Below are 23755 nucleotides of genomic sequence, written 5' to 3' on the forward strand. Positions count from 1 at the left end.
TGAAAGGAAAAAACTGATCTTACAAGTTGTCCTTTCTCTGACCTCTACATACATGTGTCACACACACACAGTATAATTAAAAACTGCTAAAAATTACTACAAAAGTCTATGATAAACAGATAGAACAGAAGCCCAGCAAACCGAACCCTTGTCTTCTTTGAGCTCTTTTGTTGTTGTTATATGTTTTTTTTTTTTTTTTTTTTTTGAGGTAGGGTCTCATATATCCCAGCCAGGCCTCAAATTCTCTGTGTGGTGAGAATAACTTCTGATTTTCCTGTCTACTACCTAAGTGTTGGAATTCCAGGCTTGAGCTGCCACATCTGCTTTCTTTCCTCATTTAAGCTGGTCCTTTGGCAGACTGGGTGAGAAAAGGGGCACGCTGAGCCAGCTGTGTCTGGTGCTTTATCTCATTCGAACCTCCTGTCTTCCAGGTCACCTCCCAGTTGCAGAGAGCTTCAGCTTCTGCCTGGTCACTTTGCTGTCCGATGTGGCTTACAGGGACCCCTCCCTGAGGGATGAGGTAAGCATCTGATGACTGTGGTGCCTGGATGCTAATCAAAAAGAACCCCAGAATGATGGAAAGGGGTGTGAAGCATGATTGGGTTGTGTTTGTTTTATTTGGTACTGTTTGTGTGTGTATGTATATGCCTTGTTACATATGTGTACATACGTAGGCTAGAGGAGGATATTGGGTGTTTTACTCTTGAGCTCTTCACTCTTGTGTATAAAATCCCTTATCTGGCCGGGCGGTGGTGGCGCACGCCTTTAATCCCAGCACTTGGGAGGCAGAGGCAGGCGGATCTCTGTGAGTTCGAGACCAGCCTGGTCTACAAGAGCTAATTCCAGGACAGGCTCCAAAACCACAGAGAAACCCTGTCTCGAAAAACCAAAAAAAAAAAAAAAATCCCTTATCTGTCTGTCTGTCTGTCTGTCTGCACAGTACTCCCAGCTTTTTTATATGGGTCCTGGCAATTTCAACTCATATCTTTTTGCTTTTATAGTATGCATCTTTGCCCACTCTACCATCTCCCCAGCCCCTTTATTTGATGCTGTAATAGCAGTTCTTTTCAACTGTGATATTCTGGGCATCTTTCAGGATCTTGTGAGTCTGGTCTCATTCAGTATACCATGTGTGAGGTGGACAGGAAAAGGAGGACAGAGGTGGCTCACTTCCTCCTTGAGGTTCTTGATTGAAGTTGCTCGTAGAAGATACTTTTTCCTTTTTTGTTTGTATGTATGTGTGGTGTGATGTACATGCATGCACAGGCTCCTGTGTGCACCTTGCACGTGGAGGCCTGAGGCTGGTGTTGAGAATCATCCTCCATTGCTCCCCTCACCTGTTTTTTTATTTGTTGATTATGTTTTTTGAGACAGGGTTTCTCTTGTAGCCTTGGCTGTCCTGGAACTTGCTCTGCAGACCATCCTGGCCTCAAACTCAGAGATTCGCCTGCCTTTGCCTCCCGAGTGCTGGGATTAAAGGCGTGCTCTGACTGCTCTTCCATCTTATTCATTCTCTCAGTCAAATTTAGAGCTCACCAGTATAGCTAGTCTTGCTAGCATCTTGTTCTGGGGGATTCAGTCCCTTGTTGTTACCTTCCAAGGCTGGAATTACAGATGGGCAGCTGTACCCACTAGGCATTTAGATGGGTTTCTGGGAATTCAATCTCCAGTTTTCATAATCAAGTGCAATCACCTCACCACTGAGCTATCTTTCCAGCCCTCAGAGAAGAAAAGTTTTTTGTATTTGAACGCTTCGCCTTTGAGACTTTTCTGGTTTCAGTTGCCAACATATATTTCCTTCCTTTACCATATGCTGTGTGCATGTATAGATCTGAGGTTAACCTCTAGTGTGGTTCCTCAGGAGCCGATCCATTTTGTGTTTTTTTGTTTGTTTGTTTTGGTTTTTTATTTTGTTTTGTTTTTTGAGACATGGTTTCTCTGTGTAGCCCAGGCTGTCTTAGAATTCACTCTGTAGACTAGGCTGGCTTCACCTCTGCCTCCTGGGTGCTGGGATTAAAGACATGCACCACCACTGCCAAGCTCAACCTTGTTCTTTGTTTGGGTTTTTGTTTTTTTTTTTTTTGTTGTTGTTGTTTTTTTTTCAAGACAGGGTTTCTCTGTGGTTTTGGAGCCTGTCCTGGAACTAGCTCTTGTAGACCAGGCTGGTCTCGAACTCACAGAGATCCGCCTGCCTCTGCCTCCCAAGTGCTGGGATTAAAGGCGTGCGCCACCACCGCCCGGCTCAACCTTGTTCTTAATCAGACTTATTATTCAGAAAATCAGTTTTTAAAACCTAGAAACCAGAAGCTTTTTTTTTTAAACTTGTAATCTCAGAACTTGGGGGACAGAGAGCAATATTGTGAGTTTGAGAATTTTTCTGCTTATATAGATCAAATAAAAATGCAGCAGATTTCTTATGTATTTCTTCCTAGAAATACCCTGATTGATTAACCAGCACCAAAGGTCCATAGGAGTCATGCCACCATAAAATCCACTTTGCCTCTGCTGACCATTACAAGTCAGGCCATATAGACATTGCTTTGTCTACGGTGCCGATGGTGATTTGAGTAAGAATGGTCCCCATAGGCTCATATATTTGAATTCTTAGTCATCAGAGAATGGCACTATTTAAGAAGGGTTAGGGAATGGCTTTGTTGGAAGAAGTACGTCACTGGGAGCAAACTTTCAGGTTTCAAAAGCCCATGCCAGGCCCAGTCCCTCTCTTTGCTTATGGATGAGGAGCTGTTAGCTACTTCTCCACCACCATATGTGTCATGCCTGCTGCCTGCCTTGACGATAATGGACTGAGCCTCTGAAACTGCAAACCAGCTCAATTAAATGCTTTTCTCACAAGAGTTGCTGTGGCCATGGTGTGTCTTCACAGCAGTAGAACTCATTACATGCCCACTGTAATAGCTGTGATCATCCTGCCTTTAGTGATTCAGTGGCCCTCTCACAGTTTGTGGCTTAAAGACTTATAAGGCTCAGTGAAGTGTGTGTCTTCTGTGCCTTCCCAGTGTGGAGGATTGGTTTTACACAGTGTACCCACTTTAGGATTGCAATTTCCCTGAGCCTTAACATCTTCAACTCCTTTTCAGTAGGCTCTCTTTTGACAAATGCTTCCAGAAACCATTCAAACAAACTTTTGATCCTTTTTTAGCATTCCTTCCATATTAAACCTAGACTCTCCACTCAGGGGATCCATATAAATAAACTCAGCCTGATCCAGTTTTATGTTCCTTCCACCATTATCCCACACCCTTGTGATCCATTCCCACACATATCCCCTATTAGAGAATGGAAAGTAACAGGGAATAGAGCATAGTGAAGGAGAGTTAGAAAATAAGAGAGAGAGCAGGTATGTCCATCCAGGACTCCCTGAGAGAATGGAAAGTAACAGGGAGTAGAGAGTGAAGAAAGCATAATGGCAATAGCAGGGTTATAAGAAAGATCAGCAGCTGTGGGGAGAGAAGCCCTTGAGCTGTCTGGAACTTCCAGTAGAAGAGGAGATGAGAAGGATGCTCGCATGGACTTTGAAATGTATAACAGGTACTTGTGATACTGAGGGAACCTGGAGGCCAGCATGAACTTTGATATGCTGATAGGCACCAAAGGTAGCCATATGTCCTTCTGCCAGAGGTAAAGGAAATGACTCCCTTTGACAGATGGGAACCAATTTCACAAGTTCTTGAGAAATGCTAGCTTTTATCTAACCTCCAGAAATCCTCCCACAGTCCAATTTATGCTCATTATGGATATTTGGACTGGCTGTTGGACTACCTGAGACCTAATATTCCCCAGACTTCTGCTCGCATGAATTAGCAAGCTCATTAAGCTCTGTAGTAGCAGTACACCACCCTTCTCTGTTTCTCTTTATCTCCCCGAAGTCTGGTCATAGGCCTAGAGCTGGGCTCTGAGGGACATCAGTATTGTCTTTGGTGGCATTTCCTTCAGAGAAAGTCACTGCTGGTTTAGCAGACAGTGAAGGATTAATTTCCTCAGTCAAAGGTGGAAAAGGTAATATTTTAGGGGTGGCGTTGGGAGTACATCTGCTGAGGGTGAGGAGACTGCTTCCTCAGGTGAGATAAACCCTTGAGAATCTGAGGGTTCAAATTCTCAACTTCAAGAGGGTCTTCCCACACATCTCTATCCTCTACCAATTAATGCCTTTTAACTGCCAGCACCTTCTGAGGCTGGTACTTTAATTTAGCTGGAATTATGCCAACCTTATAATGAGGGTTTCAGTTTGATTTTCCACAGAGCAACTTGAGCTCTGTGGCTGCTGGAGAGAAGATTCTCCTCTAGGGCTCACTTCGAAACCTTTAGGCTGTTTGCGTGTGCCTGGAGCTGGTCAGTTCATCACTAGTTCATTGTTGCCCTTCACGGTTCGGAGTGCTGGGAACTGGTTCATTTTACCTCAATGCTCATTCTTTTTTTTTTTTTAAATATGGAATGCTTCACAAATTTGTGTGTCGTCCTTGCATAGGAGCCATGCTAATCCTCTCTGTATTGTTCTAGTTTTAGTATATGCGCTGCTAAAGCAAGCATGAAGCTCATTCTTTCCCTTTGCCAATTTGTGCAGAGATGGTAGCAACCATTGGTGTCATCATTTTCCTTACTTTCCCACAAACTGTCATAAGTTTTATATACAGAGTCACCAAGTTCATTGCCTCTCACAGTTGGTGAATCAGGATAATCAGATGCATTTGTCTCCTTCAGTTTGTAATATAATTCACACCATAGCTTTCAATACTCCAAGCTTCTAGGAAAGACTTCAGTAAGTGTCAGCAAATAAGAAAGCCTATTCCAGATACTTAAAAAATCCACCCTATACTTCTGTTGTCCTAGAACCACTTTTGGTACCAAAGTCAGTATTAGTTAGGAGTCTCTAAAGAAGAGAGGTGATAAAATGAACAGCTTTATGCATGTATATGCGTGTGTATGTATGTATGTATGAGATTATTAGAGTGACTTACAGGCTGTGGTCCAGCTAGTCCAACAGTGGCTGTCACCAACAGAAGGTCCAAGAATCCCAAAGAAGCAGGCTATGATGCCGTGAAGGATGGACTTGCCAGAGAGTGAGCAAGGGCAAGCAGGCAGACAAGAGCTTCCTGCTTTCATGTGCTTATATAGGCTGCCAGTAGAAGGCATGTCCCAGAACAAAGGTGGATCTTCCTATTTCTAATGAGTTAATTATGAATATTCCCTCGCAGGTGTACCCATTCAATTGGATTTTAGTGACAATCAAGAACAGCATCACAGTGCTAGTTTTTTGTTTGTTTGTTTGGCTGGTTGGTTGGTTGGGGTTTTGTTGTTGTTGTTTTGAATTTTGTTTTTTTTTTTTAAGCAGAATCTCTCTAGGGTGCTCTGACTGGTCTGGAACTCACTGTGTAGACTGTGGACTGGCCTTGAATTTACAGATAACTGCTAGCCTCTGCTTCCTGGGTGCTGGGATTAAAGGTGTCAAACAATAAGGCTTTGTCTATTAATAAAGTTTGCCAAAATAATGTGGCCAACAATGAAATTGATGAAATTAGAAAAAAGTACAGATTGAATGTCACTAGTAAAGAATCCAAAATCTGAAGCCAGGTGGTGCACGCTTTTAATCCCAGCACTTGGGAGGCAGAAGCAGGCAGATCTCTGAGTTGGCGGCCAGCCTGGTCTACAGATCAAGTTCCAAGACAGCCAGGGCTACACAGAGAAACCATGTCTCGAAACAAACAAGCAAAATAAAAAACAAAACAAAGAATCCAAAATCTGAAATTTTGATCACTAATATCACTCCACCAGTAGAAAAATTTGTGTCTCACTGCATTCAGTGCAGACTCATTTAAAACATTGAATAAAACTATGCTAGGCTGTGAGTATAAAGTGCATAAAACAAATGAATCAAACTGTGTCATGCTATGTATAAAGTGTATAAAACAGAAACGATTCTCATGCCCACTGGATTCATTTGCTTCTATTTTATGTGTATGAGTGTTTTACCTGGATCTATGTATGCACATCATACGTCCTTGCGTGGTGCCATTGGAGGCCAGAAGAGGAGCTTGGATCCCCTAGAACTAGGGTTACGTACAGTTGTGAACTGCCACATGGGTGCCGGGAGCCAAAGTGAACTCCTCTGCAAGATCAGAAAATGCTCTTAATAGCTGAGCCGTTTCTTACCCCACTATTTCAGTAGTATTATTAATATTAGGAAGATATAAGAATATTGACTATTTATGAACAAATCTTGTCACATCTGTTTCTTGCTTTTAGTTGTGTGGCTTTGCATCCCAGTCTAGTGAGCTACAAACAAAAAGTTAAAAATACCAGCTGTATAAGTTTCATAGCTTAAGAACATGTAGAAAGAAAAGCAAAGGCCAACATGTGTGAAGACGATTATTTAAATGTTTTATGTAGCCAACAATGTGAAGTGTTCACAAAAAACAAAACAAAACAAAACAAAAAACAAAAAAACTAAAAGCTAGTGGCTCCCACAAAGAAGTCTAGACTCCCGCGAATGTGGATTCGTCTGGGTGAGTATTCATGTGTGTGTTCTGAGTCCCACACTTCATGGGAAATGTAGAGAAGTGAGTCTGTTGTACAGTGGTAAGCAGATGACAGAGTCATGAAGAATTATGATCATGCAGAGTGAAACTGAAAAGAACTAAGCCCTTTTAACTAGGAAAAGATGTTTTGAAGATCTTTTTAGAGAAAGCGAAGGAAAAATGGCCCAGAGCAGTGGGTACAAGTCCTAGGAAGACACTATTGGTCCAGGCTTAGAAGAAGCTTGTCCGTGAGGTTAGCAGCTAGCCCCTGGCACAGCTATTGTGGGGAAATGGATAGGGTTGGTCAAGATAATGTCTAAAGCACCTTCAAATTTTGACTGAATTTTGTAATACTAGTTTTGTTAACGGGTTTGTTTTGTGTCCTTGACTGTTACAGATTTTAGAGGCACTCCTGCAGGTTATGCATGTCCTTTTGGGAATGTGCCAGACCTTGGAAATTCAAGAAAAAGGTATGATTAGAAATCCTCTAGACTATTTTATTTTCACTTTTTAAAATTTTATTTATTATTTGAATCTGCGTATAGTGTGTGTGTGTGTGTGTGTGTGTGTGTGTGTGTGTGTGTGTGTACACTCAAGCTCAAAGGTATGCATATGTGTGGTCAAAGGAAAACTAACTTTTGGGAGTTTTTTTTCTCCTCTACCATGGGATCTAAGAGTGAAACTCAGTTCATGTGATTGCAAGGGTAGGACTTCTACTCACTGAGTCATCTCACTGACTTCTCCTTTCCCTTCCCTTATTTGTTTTCTGTTTCTTTGTTTTGTTGGTTTATTCTTTGTATACACCTGATGAATAGAAACTTTTCCATTAGATTACATTTGTGTGCTGGTATGCTGAGAGGCCACATGGGGTTACGAGCATAGTTCTGTATACAAATGCCAAGTATCCTTGACAAGTAACTTTACCCTTCTGAGTCTTCATTTTGCCCAATATAATATGGGGATAGTTGACTTCTATAGGTCATTTTTCCCAGAGTGTAAATAGGGCAACCAATGTAATCTGGAGTGGTCACATACCTAAGCATGACCCAACTATATTACTGATTGGGATGTGCCATGGATAGATCAAGACCTCCCAAGGAAAGCAAATGTGATAGAGATACAATCTGACATTCCTGGTCATGACAGACTGCAGTTAACCCTTGGGTTAACCCTGGAACTATGGCTTGTTCTCAGCCTTCACAGTTGTCAGGAATAGTTTGTAAAATGTTAGCTAGTGGTACAGATTGTTGCAGTGTGGCTGTCATAAGTAACTCTTGTGTTATAACTCTCACTTGATCTTCTAGAATACCTTTGCAAGTATGCAATCCCATGCCTGATAGGAATCTCCAGATCATTTGGACGGTACAGCAACTCAGAAGAATCTCTCCTCTCAAAGCTCTTTCCCAAAGTCCCTCCTCATTCCCTGAGAATCCCAGAGGAGCTAGAAGGTGTCCGAAGGCGTTCCTTTAATGATTTCCGTTCCATCCTACCCAGCAATCTGCTAACTGTGTGTCAGGAGGGCACACTGAAGAGGAAGACCAGCAGTGTGTCCAGCATTTCTCAGGTGGGGCTGGGTGCCAGGGGAGTGCTCAGGGGGAAGAGCTTTAGTAAATGTTCGTGCAAAGAAACACTTGTGTGTAATTTGAGGTTCTTATTAGAGTTCTCTTGTTATTAAAAAAAAAAAAAAAAAGACTTGCCCCTTTTTTTCTGTGTTTGAGACAGGATCTTCCTAGAACTCACTATGTGACCCAGATGGCTGAGAACTCATGGCCCTCCCTCCTCACCCTCTTGAATACTAGGATTACAGATGTGAGCCACCAACCTTGCTTAAGACGAATCCCTTTTTTTTTTTTTTTTTTTTTTTGTGTGTGTGTGTGTGTGTGTGTGTGTAGCTTTGGAGCCTGTCCCAGAACTTACCCTGTAGACCAGGCTGGCCTTGAATTAACTCACTGAGATCCCTCTGCCTCTGCCTCCCGAGTGCTGGGATTAAAGGAGTGTGTCACCATTGCCCAGCCCCCCTTTTAAGATTTGTTTAGGGGCCAGATGGTGGTGGCGCACGCCTTTAATCCCAGCACTCGGGAGGCAGTGGCAGGTGGATCTCCGGAAGTATCTCCGGAAGTTCGAGGCCAGCCTGGCCTGCAAGAGCTAGTTCCGGGACGGGCACCAAAACTACAGAGAAACCCTGTCTCGAAAAACCAAAAAAAAAAAAAAAAAAAAAAAAGATTTGTTTAGGGACTTACCCTGCAGACTAGAATGACCTCAAACTTCCACTGATCCTCCTGCCTCGGCCTCCTCAGTGCTAGGATTCTAAGGATGCACCAGCACACCTGGCTTTTTAAAATTACATATTTATAGTTGTACCAGAGATCAATTCCTAGGGTTTTACACATGCAAGACAAGTTGTTTTTTAAGAGGATTTTACTACATACATGCTGGCCTCAAACTTACGTTTCTCAGCCTTCTAAGTGCTGAGAACAAAGGAGAGCGCTGCCATGCCAGCCTTCTTTTTATGTTTGTCAGTGATTTCATAGTTGTGAAATGCTTTGTTACCAAACTCTGTTTCTGGTGGGGTTATATTTGTTTTGGTTTGTTTTATTTTTGAGACATTTAGCCCAAGTTGGCCTCAAAGTTGTTCTGGAGCTGAAAATGACCTTGAACTTGATCCTCTTGTTTCTATCACCCTCGTACTAGGATTACATATTACATATAAAGGAACAGAATTGATAGAATGAATCTATGTTCATATTTATTAGAATAGCTTATAGGCTGTGGTTCAACTAGTGACTATTTACCAATAGAAGGTCCAAGAATCAAGTAGTTTTTCAGTCTATGAGTCTGGATGTCTCAGCTGGTCTTCAGTTATACACCAGAACCCTAAAGAAGTAGGCTGTAATGCCAGTGAAGGAATAGCCTTGTTAGCAAGAGTGAGAACAAGCAGGCAAAGAGAGCAAGCTTCCTTCTGCCATGTCCTCATATAAGCTGCTACCAGAAAGTATGGCCCAGATTAAAGGTGAATCTTCCCACCTCAAAAGATCTGTATTAAAAGTGAGTCTTCCCATTTCAAATGGTTTCATTAAGAAAGAAAAATCCCTATTTAATAACATTACCTTACTGTGGAGGAAGGATTGTAAAAAATGCCTTTGAGACAATTTCTTAGCTTTTTAATTGTTGTTTCTTTCTAGTGGTCTTTGTAAGAGTGTAGAAGCATTTCTTCTTTGATAATATTAAATTTGTAAGTTTCAGGTGACATGTGAAACCTTTTTTAAGATTTTTCTCAAAAGTTTTGAAAAGCTATTAGCCAGGATCATGGTGTAATAAGACATAACGTTTTTCCTTTTAAAAATTTAAGTGCATGTGTAGAGTTAAGAAGCTGTTGTACATTTATGATTTAATAAAATAATTCTAAAGGAAAAAAAGAAAAAAAGAAAGAAAGAAAAATCCCAACAGGTATGGTAGTATATATCTTTAATCCCAGCACTCAGGAGGCAAAGGCAGGTGGATCTCTGAGTTCAAGGCCAACCTGATCTTCAAAGTTCTAGGACAGCCAAGGCTACATAGAGAAACTCTGTCTCAAAAGCAAAACAAAACAAATCCCTTACGAATGTACCCAACCTCTTGGGTTGTAGTTGATTCCAGATGTAATTAAGTTGACAACCAAGAATAGCCACCAGAGAATCGAACCAAGGGCTTCCTATGTGGTAGGCCAGTCATTTGCCAACTAAACTACATCACCCTTCTCAGACTTTATTCTGAGACAGTTGGTGCCTGTAAGAAGTATGTAATTGAAGGGCTCCCAGCACCCACATTGTAGTGCACATCCATCTTTAACTCTAGTTTCTCTTCTAGCCTCTGGAGACACCAGGCACATATGTGGTACACAGATAGACATACATACAGACAAAATACTCATATGGAAATAAAAATATGGCCGGGCGATGGTGGCGCACGCCTTTAATCCCAGCACTCGGGAGGCCGAGGCAGGCGGATCTCTGTGAGTTCGAGACCAGCCTGGTCTACGGAGCTAGTTCCAGGACAGGCTCCAAAGCCACAGAGAAACCCTGTCTCGAAAAACCAAAAAAAAAAAAAAAAAAAAAAAAAAAAAAATGTAATAAAAATTAAAATTGAAATTAAAAACAGCATGTAATTGAGAGCTGGGGTAATGGCTGGTTTGTAAAAGTGTGTGCTTTGCAAGCATTGGATCTGAGTTTAGTTCCCACAACTCAGGAAAAATGCTGAGTGTTTGCGGTGTATGCTTGTGAGCCTAGCATGGAGATCCCTGTGCTGGCTGGCTAGCCAGTCTAGCTTAATTGGTAAGCTTTAAGCCAATGAAAGACCTTGTCTCAAAGAAAATGGATGTCTTTCCAGCAGATAGCCCCAGGGTTATTCTCCAACCTCCACATACACAAAAGTGTACTTGTATGAAACATACACGTACATGCACATACACACCAGCAAAAAATATATAATTGGGGCTCAAAGGTTAACAGTGTTTACTATTCTTGCGTATGACCTGGGTTCAGCTTTTAGCACCTACATCAGGCGGCTCACAACCCTCCAATTCCCAGTTTCTGTAATTCTGGCCTTTTCTTTTGGATTCCAAGAGCTCCTCTGCATGTGTGTTGCAACTAAACTCAGCGGACACTCACGTATACATAGAAATAATGAATAAAAATTTTAAAAATTGGCCAGGTGGTGATGGCACACGCCTTTAATCCCAGTACTTGGCAGAGCCAGGCGGATCTCTGAGTTCGAGGCCAGCCTGGTCTACAAGAGCTAGTTCCAGGACAGGCTCCAAAGCTACAGAGAAACCCTGACTTGAAAACAAACAAACAAAAGGTGTTATCTTTTGAAAATAAGGAAGTATATAATTGCAATGGTCTTAGTAGCACTTGCCTGCAGGCCCAGTACTCAACAAGCTCAAGTAGAGAATCATGAGTTTGAGGCAGATTGGGCTACATAGCAAGATGCTATTTCATTTTTTAAGAAAATAGTATATCATTCTGAGGAGTGAGGTATTGCCTCATACATATAAGACCCTACAGTTCTGTAAACACCATTTTCCTTAAAAACCCTACATGCATGGATGTGTGCATGTATGTGTGTTCGCATCGATGTGTGACTCATGGGAAAAAGAGGACACAAAACATTAAGAAAAATTCAGCTCAAGCTGTGTGTGGGGTGCACACCTTTAGTCCTAGCACTCAGGAAGCAGAGGTCAGCCTGGTCTACATAGCAAGCTCCAGTCTGACCATTGCAAGACTTTGTCCCCAAAAGAAGGTGGGAGGCAGATTCAACATAGTAAACAAATATAAAATATACAGTTACTGGTGTTATAATATACAGCAAAAAATGCTATGACAGCAGTAGACTTCAGCGAGGAGGTAAGGCTTAGACGCTGGACTTCAAGTGTGGACAGCAGTTGGCAGAGAGCGTCTGCGATGAGTGACTGGTTTTCGGGTTCTTTTCTGATCTGTACCTTATGGCTTTCAGGTTAGCCCAGAGCGTGGTATGCCCCCACCCAGCTCTCCTGGTGGATCTGCCTTTCACTACTTTGAAGGTAGGTTTCTCCTGGGACCATAAATGTTAACCTAGTGTCAAATAACGGGTTCCCAGCAAAATGAGGACTCTGTCATCATGCATTTAGAGTGGTGAGCTTTATTTCTGTTTTCATTTTAAAATGCCCCCACCGTGTGTGTGTGTGTGTGTGTGTGTGTGTGTGTGTATTACTGGTCTATTGGCTGTGAGACCAAGGTAACTTACAGAATAAAGCATTTAATTGGGGCTTTTTTATGGTTTCAAAGGTTTAGTCCATTATTTGCTTTTGTTTCCATATTTATTCTTATGTGACTTTTTCAGAGAGGTGTAAAGTAAGTCATGTCACTGTTCTATTGCTGAAGAGACGCCATGATCAAGGCAACTTATACAAGAAAGTATTTAGGGGCTGGAGAGGGGGCTCAGTAGTTAGAGCACTTGCTGTTCTTGCAGAGGATCTGAGTTCACTTCCCAGTATCCACATGGTGGTTCACAGCCATTTGTGATTCCAATTTCAGTGGATCCAGTAGACACACATATGGTGCACATATGTACATGTTTGCAAAGCAACCATACACATAAAACAAATCTTAAAAAATTTTAAAAAGAAAGCATTTAATTGAGGGCTTGCTTACAGTTTTAGAGGGTGAATTCATGATCGTCATGTCAGGAAGATGGCAACAGGCAGGCAGGTGTTACTCTGGAATAGTAGCAGCCAAAAGCTCACATCCTGATCTGAAAAGGTGGAGAGCAGAGGGAGACCTGAGTTAAGTTCCCATCATTTTCACCGGGTGACTCATAACACCGGAAGCTCCAGGTCTAAGGGGCACATGTTCTCTTCTGACCTCCATGGGCTCTGTGCCCATGTGCACGTGCATGGGGACACAGACGGGGACACACACATACAAATACACATACACACACATCTCTAGAAGTACAAGGAGAGCTCTTGGCATCCCAGTTCACCCAGATGTGATCAAGCAGCCTCAAGCTTTAGGCCACCACAGCTTCCCCTGCCATGCTTTCATCGCTGTAATGGATTGTACCCTCAAAATATGAGCCAGAGTAAATCCTCCCTCCCTTAAAAACCAGGAGAGCTGTGACACACTCCTGTAATCTCAACACTTGGGGACTGAAGCCAGAGAATGGCTGTGAGTGCAGAGAAGCCTGAGATTAAAAAAGAATTGTATTAGCAACAAAAACAATATGCACAGCAGTGTTGGTTATGGGGAATTATCTGGGTCAATCATGTCTTTTTTGTTTTACTGTTTTCTCCTGACAGCCTCTTGCCTGCCTGATGGGACTGCCTTGGAGCCCGAGTATTACTTCTCCACCATCAGTTCCAGCTTTTCTGTGTCTCCCCTGTTCAATGGCATCACCTATAAGGAGTTTAGTATTCCACTGGAAATGCTTCGGGAACTCTTGAACTTGGTAAGCAAGCTCTGAGGGTAATTAGACCACAGGAAATTCAGGCAGCGGAAGACTCAGTCCTGTTTGTCTTTTGAGCACAATGAAGCTCTGGCTGGCCTTGAACTCACAGTTCTCCTGTCTATACCTCCCGAGTACTCGGATGGCATACATCACTATGCTGGGCTAACATGGTATTGGTTGAATCTTGGGCCTCTCTATCAGTGAGTTATATTCCTAGACTTAAAAACAAAAAACACTTTTAATTTTGAAACAGGGCCTTAGCCATTTTACCTAGGGAGGCCTTGAACTTTTTTCCTCCTGTTTCAGCCACCCAGGTAGCTAAGACTGCAGATTTGTGCCACCAGGCCCATCAGAAGAAGCCTCTAATGTATTTTAATTAATTTGTTTGTTTCTTTGTTTATTTTGAGTTTTTGAGACAGGGTTTCTCTGTAGCTTGGAGTCTGTCCTGGAACTCGCTCTGTAGACCAGGTTGGCCTCAAACTCACAGAGATCCACCTGCCTCTGCCTCCTGAGTGCTGGAGACTAAAGGTGTGTGCCACCACCACCTAGCTAGATTTATTTATGTATATGAATGCTGTATCTGCTTACCAGAAGAGGGTATCAGATCCCATTATAGATAAACTAGAGTTATGGGCAGTTGTGAGGCCCCATGTGGTACTGGGAACCAAACCTGGAACTTCTGCAAGAGCAACAGATGCTCTTAACCACTTAATCATCTCTCTGGCCCCTGACTTTTTTCTTTTAAGAATTTTGAGGATTGAACCCAACATCTCGGGCATGCTAAGCATGTTCCTTACCATTGAGCTCCACCTCAGACTTATTATTGGTTTTGTCTAGCAATGCATTGTTATGAGGTAGGAGAAGCTAGCATTCCTGTCTCCCTGTGTAATCATGTGATTTTTGTCTCTCTAACAGGTGAAGAAGATGGTTGAGGAGCCTGTTCTCAAATTCTTAGATGGAGTTGTAGCCAGCGTGATGGAAGTAAGTACCTTCTGAGGACATCACCATGAAACTAGCCTGACTTAAGCATGTGCAAAGAGAAAACAGAACTGCTTGCAGGAGGGTTGAAGCGCTCCTCTTATTCCCACCCTAGTCCTAGCAAGCACCCCCACACCCACCCGCCTGCCAGCCTGCCCTGGCTCCTCTCATTCCATCACCACACATGCCTCTGACTGGTGCTCAGTGTCTCCATTTCACAGTCGGGAGGTTCATGAGGGTTAACTAATGTACCATGTCACACACTTAGGAAGCTTGCAGTCAGCCTGGGTCTTTCTGGAGTTTATCTTCCTTGCTTCTTTGTTGCTTTCAAAGCTGCAAGGTGTACTTTCTGGGACATGGAAGCCATGTATATGGTATGTATCTGAGGGACTTTTAAAAAATGTATTTGGAGCCAAGATCTGCTCTGCAGTTGGCATCAGTAAACTTTGATGTTAGTGTTGTGGTGTGTGTGCTTGCTCTTGGTTAGTCCTGACCAAGGGACACACTGTCATAACTCCAAGTTGCAGTCTGGTACTTTGCTGCAGGTCTTTCCTGTCAACCTGAGTCTTAGCTCTTGCATGCTTTTTATTTATTTATTTATTTTGGTGGGGGTATGTTGGTTTTTTTCTTTTTTTTTTTTTTAAAAAAAAGATTTTTATTTATTATGTATATAGATTTCTTCCTTCATGTATCCTGCAGTACAGAAGAGGACACCAGATCTCATTACAGATGATTGTGAGCCACCATGTGGTTGCTGGAATTGAACTCAGGACCTCTGGAAGAGCAGCCAGTGCTCTATTCCTCTGAGCCATCTCTCCAGCCACCTGTTGTTTTTTTTTTTTTCTTTTTTTTTGGTTTTTTGAGACAGGGTTTCTCTGTGGCTTTGGAGCTGTTTTTTTTTTTCAAGACAGGGTTTCACTGTTGTAGCTCTGGCTGTCCTGGAACTCCCTTTATAGAGCAGTCAGGCCTTGAACTCACAGAGATCCTCCTGTCTCTCATTCTCACTGTAGGTTGAGTTTGTGGTTTTTTCTTTCTTTTTCCTTTGAAGTTTATTTTATTTATTTCTTTTATTTCTTTTATTTTATTTTATTTTGGTTTTTCAAGACAGGGTTTCACTGTGTAGCCTTGGCTGTCCTGGAACTCTCTCTGTTGACCAGGCTGGTTACAAACTCCCTGAGATCCACCTGCCTCTGCCTCCTGAATGCTGGGAATAAAGGCGTGTGCTACCACTGTCTGGCTAATTATATTTTTTATATGTATGGTTGTTGTGCTTACATGTATGTCTGTACACCATGTGCGTGCAGTGTTCCCAGAGACCAAAATTTTAATCTCCCCTTAAAATTGAAGTTAACAGATAGTTGTGAGCTGCCATGTGGGTGCTAGGAATTGAACCTGGGTCCTCTGGAATAGCACTCAGTGCTCTTAACCACTCAGCCATCTCTCCAGCCCCAGTTTATTTTGTCAGTATATGGTCATACATGACTGAGGGCATGCATGCCAGGAAACAGGCCTGAAAGCTGGACCATCTAACATTTACAGCAGTGGCTCTCAGCCTTCCTAACGCTGAGACCCTTCCTCATGTTGTGGTGACCCCCCAACCATAAAATTATTTTGTTGTTATTTTATAACTATAATTTTACTACTGTTATGAATTATAATATAAATATATGATATTCAATTTCCCCAAAGGAGTGGGGGTCTGACCCACAGGTTGAGAACTACTGATCTAGAAACTTGTTTGGTCAACACACTACCTGTAATGAAGTCAGTGTGTGTCCTATGGAAGAGTTGTGGCTTTCTGGAGAGCCCCCTTAGGACTTTTTTTTTTTTTAATGTGTATGAGTGTTTCGATTGCATGTATTTCTGTATGCCACATGCATGTCTGATGCCTGTAGAAGCCAGGAGAAGGCATTGGATCCTCTGGAACTGGAATTACAGACAGATATAATTTGCCATAAAGGTGCTGGAGATTGAACCCAGATCGTCTAGAGGAGTAATAAGTGCCCTGAACTGTGGGCCATCTCTCCAGCTCTGTAAGGCTTTAACCTGGAATCCTAGAACCCTTTTCCCCATGAATGAACTAGGGTGATTTGGGGCAGCTTTGTTTGTTAATAATTTTAGACTTTAGAATAAATATCCTGTTGAAGAAATAGTTTTGTGCTAACAAACACAAGAAAAGTTTTAAATGGCCAGGAGTGGTGTACCCTTCAGTCCCAGCCGGTGTGCTCTACTTTCAGGAGAGCAAGGGCTATACAGTGAGACCCTACTTCAAACTGCATCCCCCAAAAAGAGTTGTAAATGTTGACCTTAGACATAAAACAATAGCAAACTGTGGCTTCTAGGCCTAGAGAACTTGAGGAATGTGGAGGTATGTGGCTAGTGAGTGCTGTTGCTGTCCTATGGACATGCAGCATGGGTGATTGAAAACCCTCAGTTGATCTCGACTCTGAACTTTGAGCTGCTCTTCCCTCTGCCCATCTCATTTCTTCACCTGTGCCCAGCAGAGTGTCACAGGGACTGGTAAGGGGTGGTCATGAAGCAGAGACTGTCGATGGCGCTTGGTCACCAGCTCCCGACAGTGCCCTCCTGAATGCTTGGTGGCTCTCACACCCTCCCACCCCATGCCCCCTCCAGCTCCTCTCAGTTGGTAGTACCTAGACATTAAGGATTGCATCTTAACTCACTAGGCCATGTCTTAAGGGTTTATTTTGGTTTTTCCAAGCACTACATTTCAGATTACATTGGTAAAGAATAGTTCAAGCCAGGTGGTGGCAGCTCACACCTTTAATCCCAGTACTTGGGAGGCAAAGGCAGTCAGATCTCTGAGTTCAAGGCCAGCCTGGTCTACAAAGTAAGTTCTAGAATAGTCAGGACTACACAGAGAAACCCTGTCTTGGAAAAAAAAATTAAAATTAATTTTAATTGTAAAATGTAGGCTAAATCTCGAAGTGCCCAAACTATAGTGTCATCCTTCAAAATGATTAGATTTAGTATTAGATTCCCCTTCCATGTCTTTCACGTCCTTCATTTCCATGCCAGACCAAAGACAGTAAAATGTTAGTAGTGGTTTTTATTGTTGTTGTTATCGGTTTTTATAACATCAGGGCCAGGCATGGACCGCCTGTTTACTTTTGCCTTTTACTGAGGAGGATGAACAGGGAAATTTGAATGTCTGTTACAAGTTACAGCAAGTGGGTGCTCAGTTTACAGTGTAGTTGCTTGCTGGGCCGTGTGCAGGACCAAAGCAGTTCAGAGAGTCTCTGCACTGTGGCTGATTTCCAATAGGATTGGCCTGTTTCCTCTGCAGACCAATCCCAGTGCTGACCTCTACTATACAAGCTTCAGTGATCCCCTCTACCTGACCATGTTCAAGATGCTTCGAGATACTCTGTACTACATGAAAGGTAAGGGTGTTGGTGGATGTGGATGTGGGCACAGGGGGTGGGTCCCTGGCCATTCTTACAGTCTGCTTCTTGCTTTCTGTTGGTGCCAACTTAGAAATCACATGTGAAAACAGATGTGGCTTATGGGTATAATCCTAGCTACTCATAAGGATGAGCTGAGCCCAAGGGTTTGAGACCAGTCAGAGCAATATAGCAAGATCTGTGTAAATCCAGAAATAAAAGATCACATGTGAGCAACATGATCACATGACTGAACTTTAGAGGAAATAAGAAAATTTTAAAAATCTGGCCTTGATGGTAATACTGCCAGTGATGGCTGAAGAGTTGATTTATTTCCTAATGTTTTTCTATATACACTGTATCATTGTCCTGTGCATATAGTTTTACATATCAAATTTAGACATTTTAGAAAATAAAAGGTTTAACGTTTCCTCACAGTTTCTCATGTGTTTTTCCCATTCTATTTCTTCATAACATTAAATATTCCTCTTGAATATTTTTTGGTGACTACATAAATTTCTAAGATATAGATACAATATAATTTACTTAACTATTCCTAATCTAATTAAGAGGGCCCCTGAGAAACTGTCATATAGGGACCATAGCAGCAAAGGTTTGGGTTCCCTTGGGAGTTCATTAAGGATGGCCAGCCCAGCCTAACGTCCTAGAGTCCTTTTGCCTTGGCTGGCTGTTACTGGTCTGACCTCTGCCTATCACAGTGGTTCTGAAATTTTCAGACCTCAAGGATGAGAATTAGGAAAATCTCTGATCTTTCAATGAATATATCCCTTTTTAGGTATTTCTTTTCTTTCCTTTATTTTTTGGATTTTGAGACAGGGTTTCTATGTGCAACAACCCTAACTGCCCTGACTTTAGGTCTTGTAGACCAGGCTGGCCTCAAACTCATAGAGAGCTGCCTGCTGCCTCCCGAGTGCTGGGATTAAAGGTGTGCGCCACTACCACCTGACTCTTTTTAGGTATTTCATATATTTGAGTTTTAGTTTTTGACTGCTTAAAAGATGTACTTTGGGCTTAGAGTATAGCTCCATGTAGAGCACTTGCCTACAGTGTAAGCACCTGGATTGATCCTCAGCACCACCAAACACCTGGTCTGACTCCAGGGGCACCCTTTTCCTCTGGCCAACAAACTATATGCTCTTGGGGAGTTATGACATAGCCTGTTCATGCTTGACCCTGCAGGCATTCTTAGAATCCCAGTAACCACCTCCAAGATCACCTTTGCTTTTGTTGAGAGGGAACAGCCTTAGCTGTTGGCACCTGCTACCTATGTTGTGGTGTGACTCTTCCCATCTGTGACTATCCCCCAAACTTTCTTTCCCACAGATCTCCCCACCTCCTTTGTGAAAGAGATCCATGATTTTGTGTTGGAGCAGTTCAACATGAGCCAAGGGGAGCTCCAGAAGATTCTACATGATGCAGACAGGGTACACAGTGAGATGAGCCCCCTCAAACTGCGCTGCCAAGCAAATGCTGCCTGCGTGGACCTCATGGTGTGGGCTGTGAAGGATGAGCAGGGTGAGCCCAAACCTACCTTCCTGCATCCTATGATCTCTAGACCTACCCAGGAATCCCCCTATGTGTTTCCAAAAGTGACTTCTAGAATGCTTGGCCCAGGCATTTGCTGTCCTGTCCTGCAGTGTGAGGCAGTGGACCTGGGAGGAAGGGGAAGCCCAAGGCCACCAAGCCTGTACATTCTCTCTGGTGTTTTTCGATGGATCTTTAGATATGCTCTGGAGAGATGGATGTTCATAACTGGAGGGTAAGAGGCTGGTGGGGGAGTCTGGGAAACATTTTTGCTTAGTAGAACGTTGTGAAAAAGGGTCCCACCCACAGAGACGATAATGTAGATTCATATCATGTGGGTGCCTGCTTCAAAACTCCCAGTGTTACCTCTCAGTGTTAATACCTGTAACAGGTATTTGTGTGGGCTTTACTAAGTCCTGTGCTTAACCAGTAAGAACATATTTTCTGGGGTTGGGAGATTTAGCTCAGTAGTAGGCCCTGGTTTCAGTCCTCAGCTCCAAAGAGAAAAGAAAGAAAGAAAAAAAAAAGAACTTACTTTCTGAATCTTGGGCTGTAGTGATTATTTGTATCTGCTTCTGATTTTAAATTAAGGTGCAGAAAACCTTTGCATCAAGCTGTCTGAAAAGCTGCAGTCCAAGACATCCAGCAAGGTCATCATTGCCCATTTGCCCTTGCTAATCTGCTGCCTACAGGTCAGTCTCCAGAGATTCCCATTCACAGATGCCCTTACTATTGCTCAAGCTGTAGCTGATTCTCCAGAATCAAACAAAAGGCAACAAAGTTGTCCTTTAAGATGCCTATTAGATCCTGCTGTGAACTGAGGGTAGGCTTTTTGGATAGGGCCGTGCATTTCTGCAAGAGCTGCTTGCCTTGAAGAGGACCTTTGTTCCTCCTTGATGTGAGCCTGCCTTGCATATAATCAAGGCGAGCAGGTCATAGACACAGGGCCTCACAGAGAGATGCCCTGGTTATAATGCTCACTTCTGCTTAGCTAAGGCACTCCTTGATATAGACCCCATTGACTCCATACCTTCCATTGCTTAACAGCCTATTCTGTACCTTAATGTATTTACTTAGACACAAACAGTCTTAGCAATATATATATGTATGTGTCTTGATTGTTGAAGAATTAGTACCATTTCCTTTTCTTAACCCATGAGCAGGTCGTCTCTGGGAGCTTTGACTTCAGAAGTTTGGGTCCAACATCAGAAGGCTTAAGCATCTTAGGGCCTTGTGGATGGTTCTTTCCAGACAGCATGATGGATTGATGTTGTGTTGCAGGGTTTGGGCCGCCTGTGTGAAAGGTTCCCAGTGGTGGTACACTCAGTGACACCATCTTTGAGAGACTTTCTGGTGATTCCATCCCCAGTGCTGGTGAAGCTCTATAAGTACCACAGTCAGTATCACACAGGTAATAGCTCTTGTAGCTGTTTGCTTTCACGCTTTGCTCTTTGCTCTTTGAGGGGCCTACCACCCAGCTCCCAAATAAAGCACATGGAGTGGAGCCTTATTCTTAATTATGAATGCCTGGCCTTAGCTTGGCTTATTTCTTGCCAGCTTTTATTAACTTAAATTATCCCATCTACCTTTTGCTTCTGGGCTTTTATCTTTTTTCTATTTCTGTATATCTTTCCTTCTTGTTCTGTGTCTAGCTGGGTGGCTGGCCCCTGGAGTCTTCCTCCTTTTCTCTCACTCCTCAATGTTCTCTCCTCAGATTTCTCCTCCTGTTTATTCTCTCTGCCTGCCAGACCCACCTTTCATTTCTCCTGCCTTGTTATTGGTTGTTCAGATCTTTGTTAGACCTGTCAAGTCTTTTAAACAGGCAAAGTAACACAGCTTTACAGAGTTAGATAAATGCAGCATAAAAGAATGCAAGACATCTTTGCATCATTAAACAAATGTTCCACAGCATAAACAAATGCACACATTTCCAACTCATATTCCACAACAAGCTCATCTTCAGCATTCAGAGTTTCTGGATCCTTGTGAGAGGGGCCATGTAGCTATTTGAGTTCTGACCATACTTGTTTGGGCCATTCCTCTCCTCTTCATCTTTCCTTCTGTCTCTGTTCAGATCCCCATTCCCTAGGATTCAGGCCTTCTCTGCCTCCTATTGAAGGCCTCAAGCTAGGCTGGGAGTCTCATGTACACTACCTCATTTGCTCCACACTGCCCCATAGAGGATGCAGGCTCAGAGCAGATCTTCTCATAGAATAGTAATTAGTGCAGATTGATTAGTTAACTAATTAATTAGTCCAGCTTCATGGATGTGAGGCACTAATGAAGAAACCCAAACCTAGCCATCAGAAGACTTCCTCAGTCTTATAGTAAAGACACACAAACAGAAGGAAAAAAATCCTTGATTCATAATTGTGATGTTTTCAAACTATCTTTTGAATCAGTCATTATAACTTTGTTAAGGAATGGTGTAAATGTTTAAGTTTGTGCTTATGATCTCCCAGGCTTCTGTCACGTGCACCATCAGTCAAACACACACTTACCTGCTTTGTGCACACGCTTGGACGAGACAGGACTGCCTCACTGAGCATCAAAGCTACATTCGTGTAGATATTTGTCATTTATGTTGTGTTGTTGTTGTTGTTGTTGTTGTTGTTGTTTGGGACAGGTCTCTCTGCATAACCCTGGCTGTCCTGGAACTCACTATCAGGTGGGCCTTGAATTTACAGAAATCCACCTGCCTCTCTGGAATGCTGGGAGTAAAGGTGTGCACCACCATGCCTGACTTTGTCATTTTTAAAAAGTGGTTCATTAAGAAACTGCTGAACTTACTTTATTTATAAGCAAGTTTAACACTTTTTTCCATTTTTTAAATTGATTTTTATTGAGCTCTACAGTTCTCTCTTCTCCCCTCCCTGCCTCTCCCCTCCCCTCTTCAACCCTCTCCCAAGGTCCCCATGCTCCCAATTTACTCAGGAGATCTTGTCTTTTTCTACTTTCTACTTCCCATGTAGATTAGATCTATGTAAGCAAGTTTAACACTTTATAAACCATCTGTCCTTTTGATTTAAACATGTTCCTTCACCCTTTCTGTTGGTCTCAGACTCTTGACTCTAAATGTTTGGTCTGTTCAGTAAGCCAAGCGTGGTGGTGCATGCCTTTTAAGGGGGCAAGCATGGTCCACATAGTGAGCTCCAAGCAGGCCAGGGCTGCATGGTAAGATCCTGTCTCAGAAAAAGAAAAAGGAAGCAAGCCAGCGGGTAAGATGTGGTTGGATGTTTGTGTGCTTGTTTTCACAAGCTAAAAATAAAGCCTACTATCTTGTGGTCTTAGATTGAGACAAAGAAAGGGATGAAAGTAAAACTAAATCAGACACAAGTTTGAATTTGAGTTTTTACTTTTAGTTGCTGGCAATGATATAAAAATCAGTGTTACCAATGAGCATTCCGAGTCAACTCTAAATGTCTTGCCGGGTAAGAAGAACCAGCCGTCCATGTATGAGCAGCTTCGGGACATCGCCATTGACAACATCTGCAGGTGGGTGGGAGCTTTAACTAAGGAAGTGGGGGAGCTAAGGAGGCAAAGGCTTGATGCAAAAGGAGTGAGTGAAGTTATCCTTTTCATTTAAAGCTTGTTTCTATTTATTGTATATTTATAAAAGTTGTTTAGTTTTTTTTTTTTTTCAATAAAGCTGCCTTCCTTTTCTTGGTCAGAAAAATAAAAGCTGCTTATTAGAGAAAAATTGTAGTATATGTAGGATTTATTTCCCCATTGGCTGATCTTCCAAAGTAACGTGTAATTATATTTTTTCTGTATAATATTTGATATAAGTCAGAGATTTTATACTACAGGTCTTTCTTTGGACTACCAGTTCCCAAATAATGACACAGAGACTTCTTATTAATTATGAAAGCTTGGCCTTATCCTAGGCTTTTTCCCAACTAGCTCTTAAAACTTAAATTAACCTGTTTATATTAATCTACATTCTGCCTCGTGGCTTGTTACCGTCCCTCAGTACAATGCGTCCCACTTCCTTTGTCTGACTGGTGAATCCCCTGCCGAAAGAATTGAAAAATTCTTCCAAGTTCCTCTAGTCCCAGAAGTCCTGCCTATCTTCTGCTCCTATCTTTTGGCAAGTCAGCTCTTTATTAGACCAATCAGAACATGCCTCAGCAGAGACATGTCTTCACACAGTGTGATCAAATGTCCCACAACAGCTTTACTGATATTTTCAATAAGATTAAGTGTTCTTTGCTGTGGAGACAGCAAGCATGCTCTTGCTCTCTAATTTGTGTGAATGTGTGCCTCCTTTTGAATTCTGGCTTCTCATTCTCAGTATGCCTTAAGAGCCAAACAGATGGGGCAAGCAGGATA

The 23755-nt window shown here is 42.5% G+C and overlaps 1 protein-coding gene and 1 non-coding gene across 2 annotated transcripts in view; one reads left to right on the forward strand and one right to left on the reverse strand.

Annotated features, from left to right (window-relative positions):
* Positions 1–23755, forward strand: part of Pi4ka (phosphatidylinositol 4-kinase alpha) — a 137621-nt gene that overhangs the window by 31999 nt on the left and 81867 nt on the right. Inside the window, exons 4-14 of the mRNA XM_057764479.1 lie at positions 432–520; positions 6931–7003; positions 7838–8097; positions 12024–12090; positions 13348–13496; positions 14412–14477; positions 17782–17878; positions 19223–19414; positions 20015–20115; positions 20705–20834; positions 22786–22918. Of these exons, the coding sequence (XP_057620462.1) occupies positions 432–520; positions 6931–7003; positions 7838–8097; positions 12024–12090; positions 13348–13496; positions 14412–14477; positions 17782–17878; positions 19223–19414; positions 20015–20115; positions 20705–20834; positions 22786–22918 (1357 nt within the window). The remainder of the gene's footprint in view (positions 1–431; positions 521–6930; positions 7004–7837; positions 8098–12023; positions 12091–13347; positions 13497–14411; positions 14478–17781; positions 17879–19222; positions 19415–20014; positions 20116–20704; positions 20835–22785; positions 22919–23755) is intronic.
* Positions 4442–4544, reverse strand: LOC130872350 (U6 spliceosomal RNA). The gene has a single exon (XR_009056951.1). It is a non-coding gene; the product is annotated as a U6 spliceosomal RNA (small nuclear RNA).

The sequence above is a fragment of the Chionomys nivalis genome, chromosome 3, assembly GCF_950005125.1.
Source record: "Chionomys nivalis chromosome 3, mChiNiv1.1, whole genome shotgun sequence".
NCBI classification, from domain to species: domain Eukaryota; kingdom Metazoa; phylum Chordata; class Mammalia; order Rodentia; family Cricetidae; genus Chionomys; species Chionomys nivalis.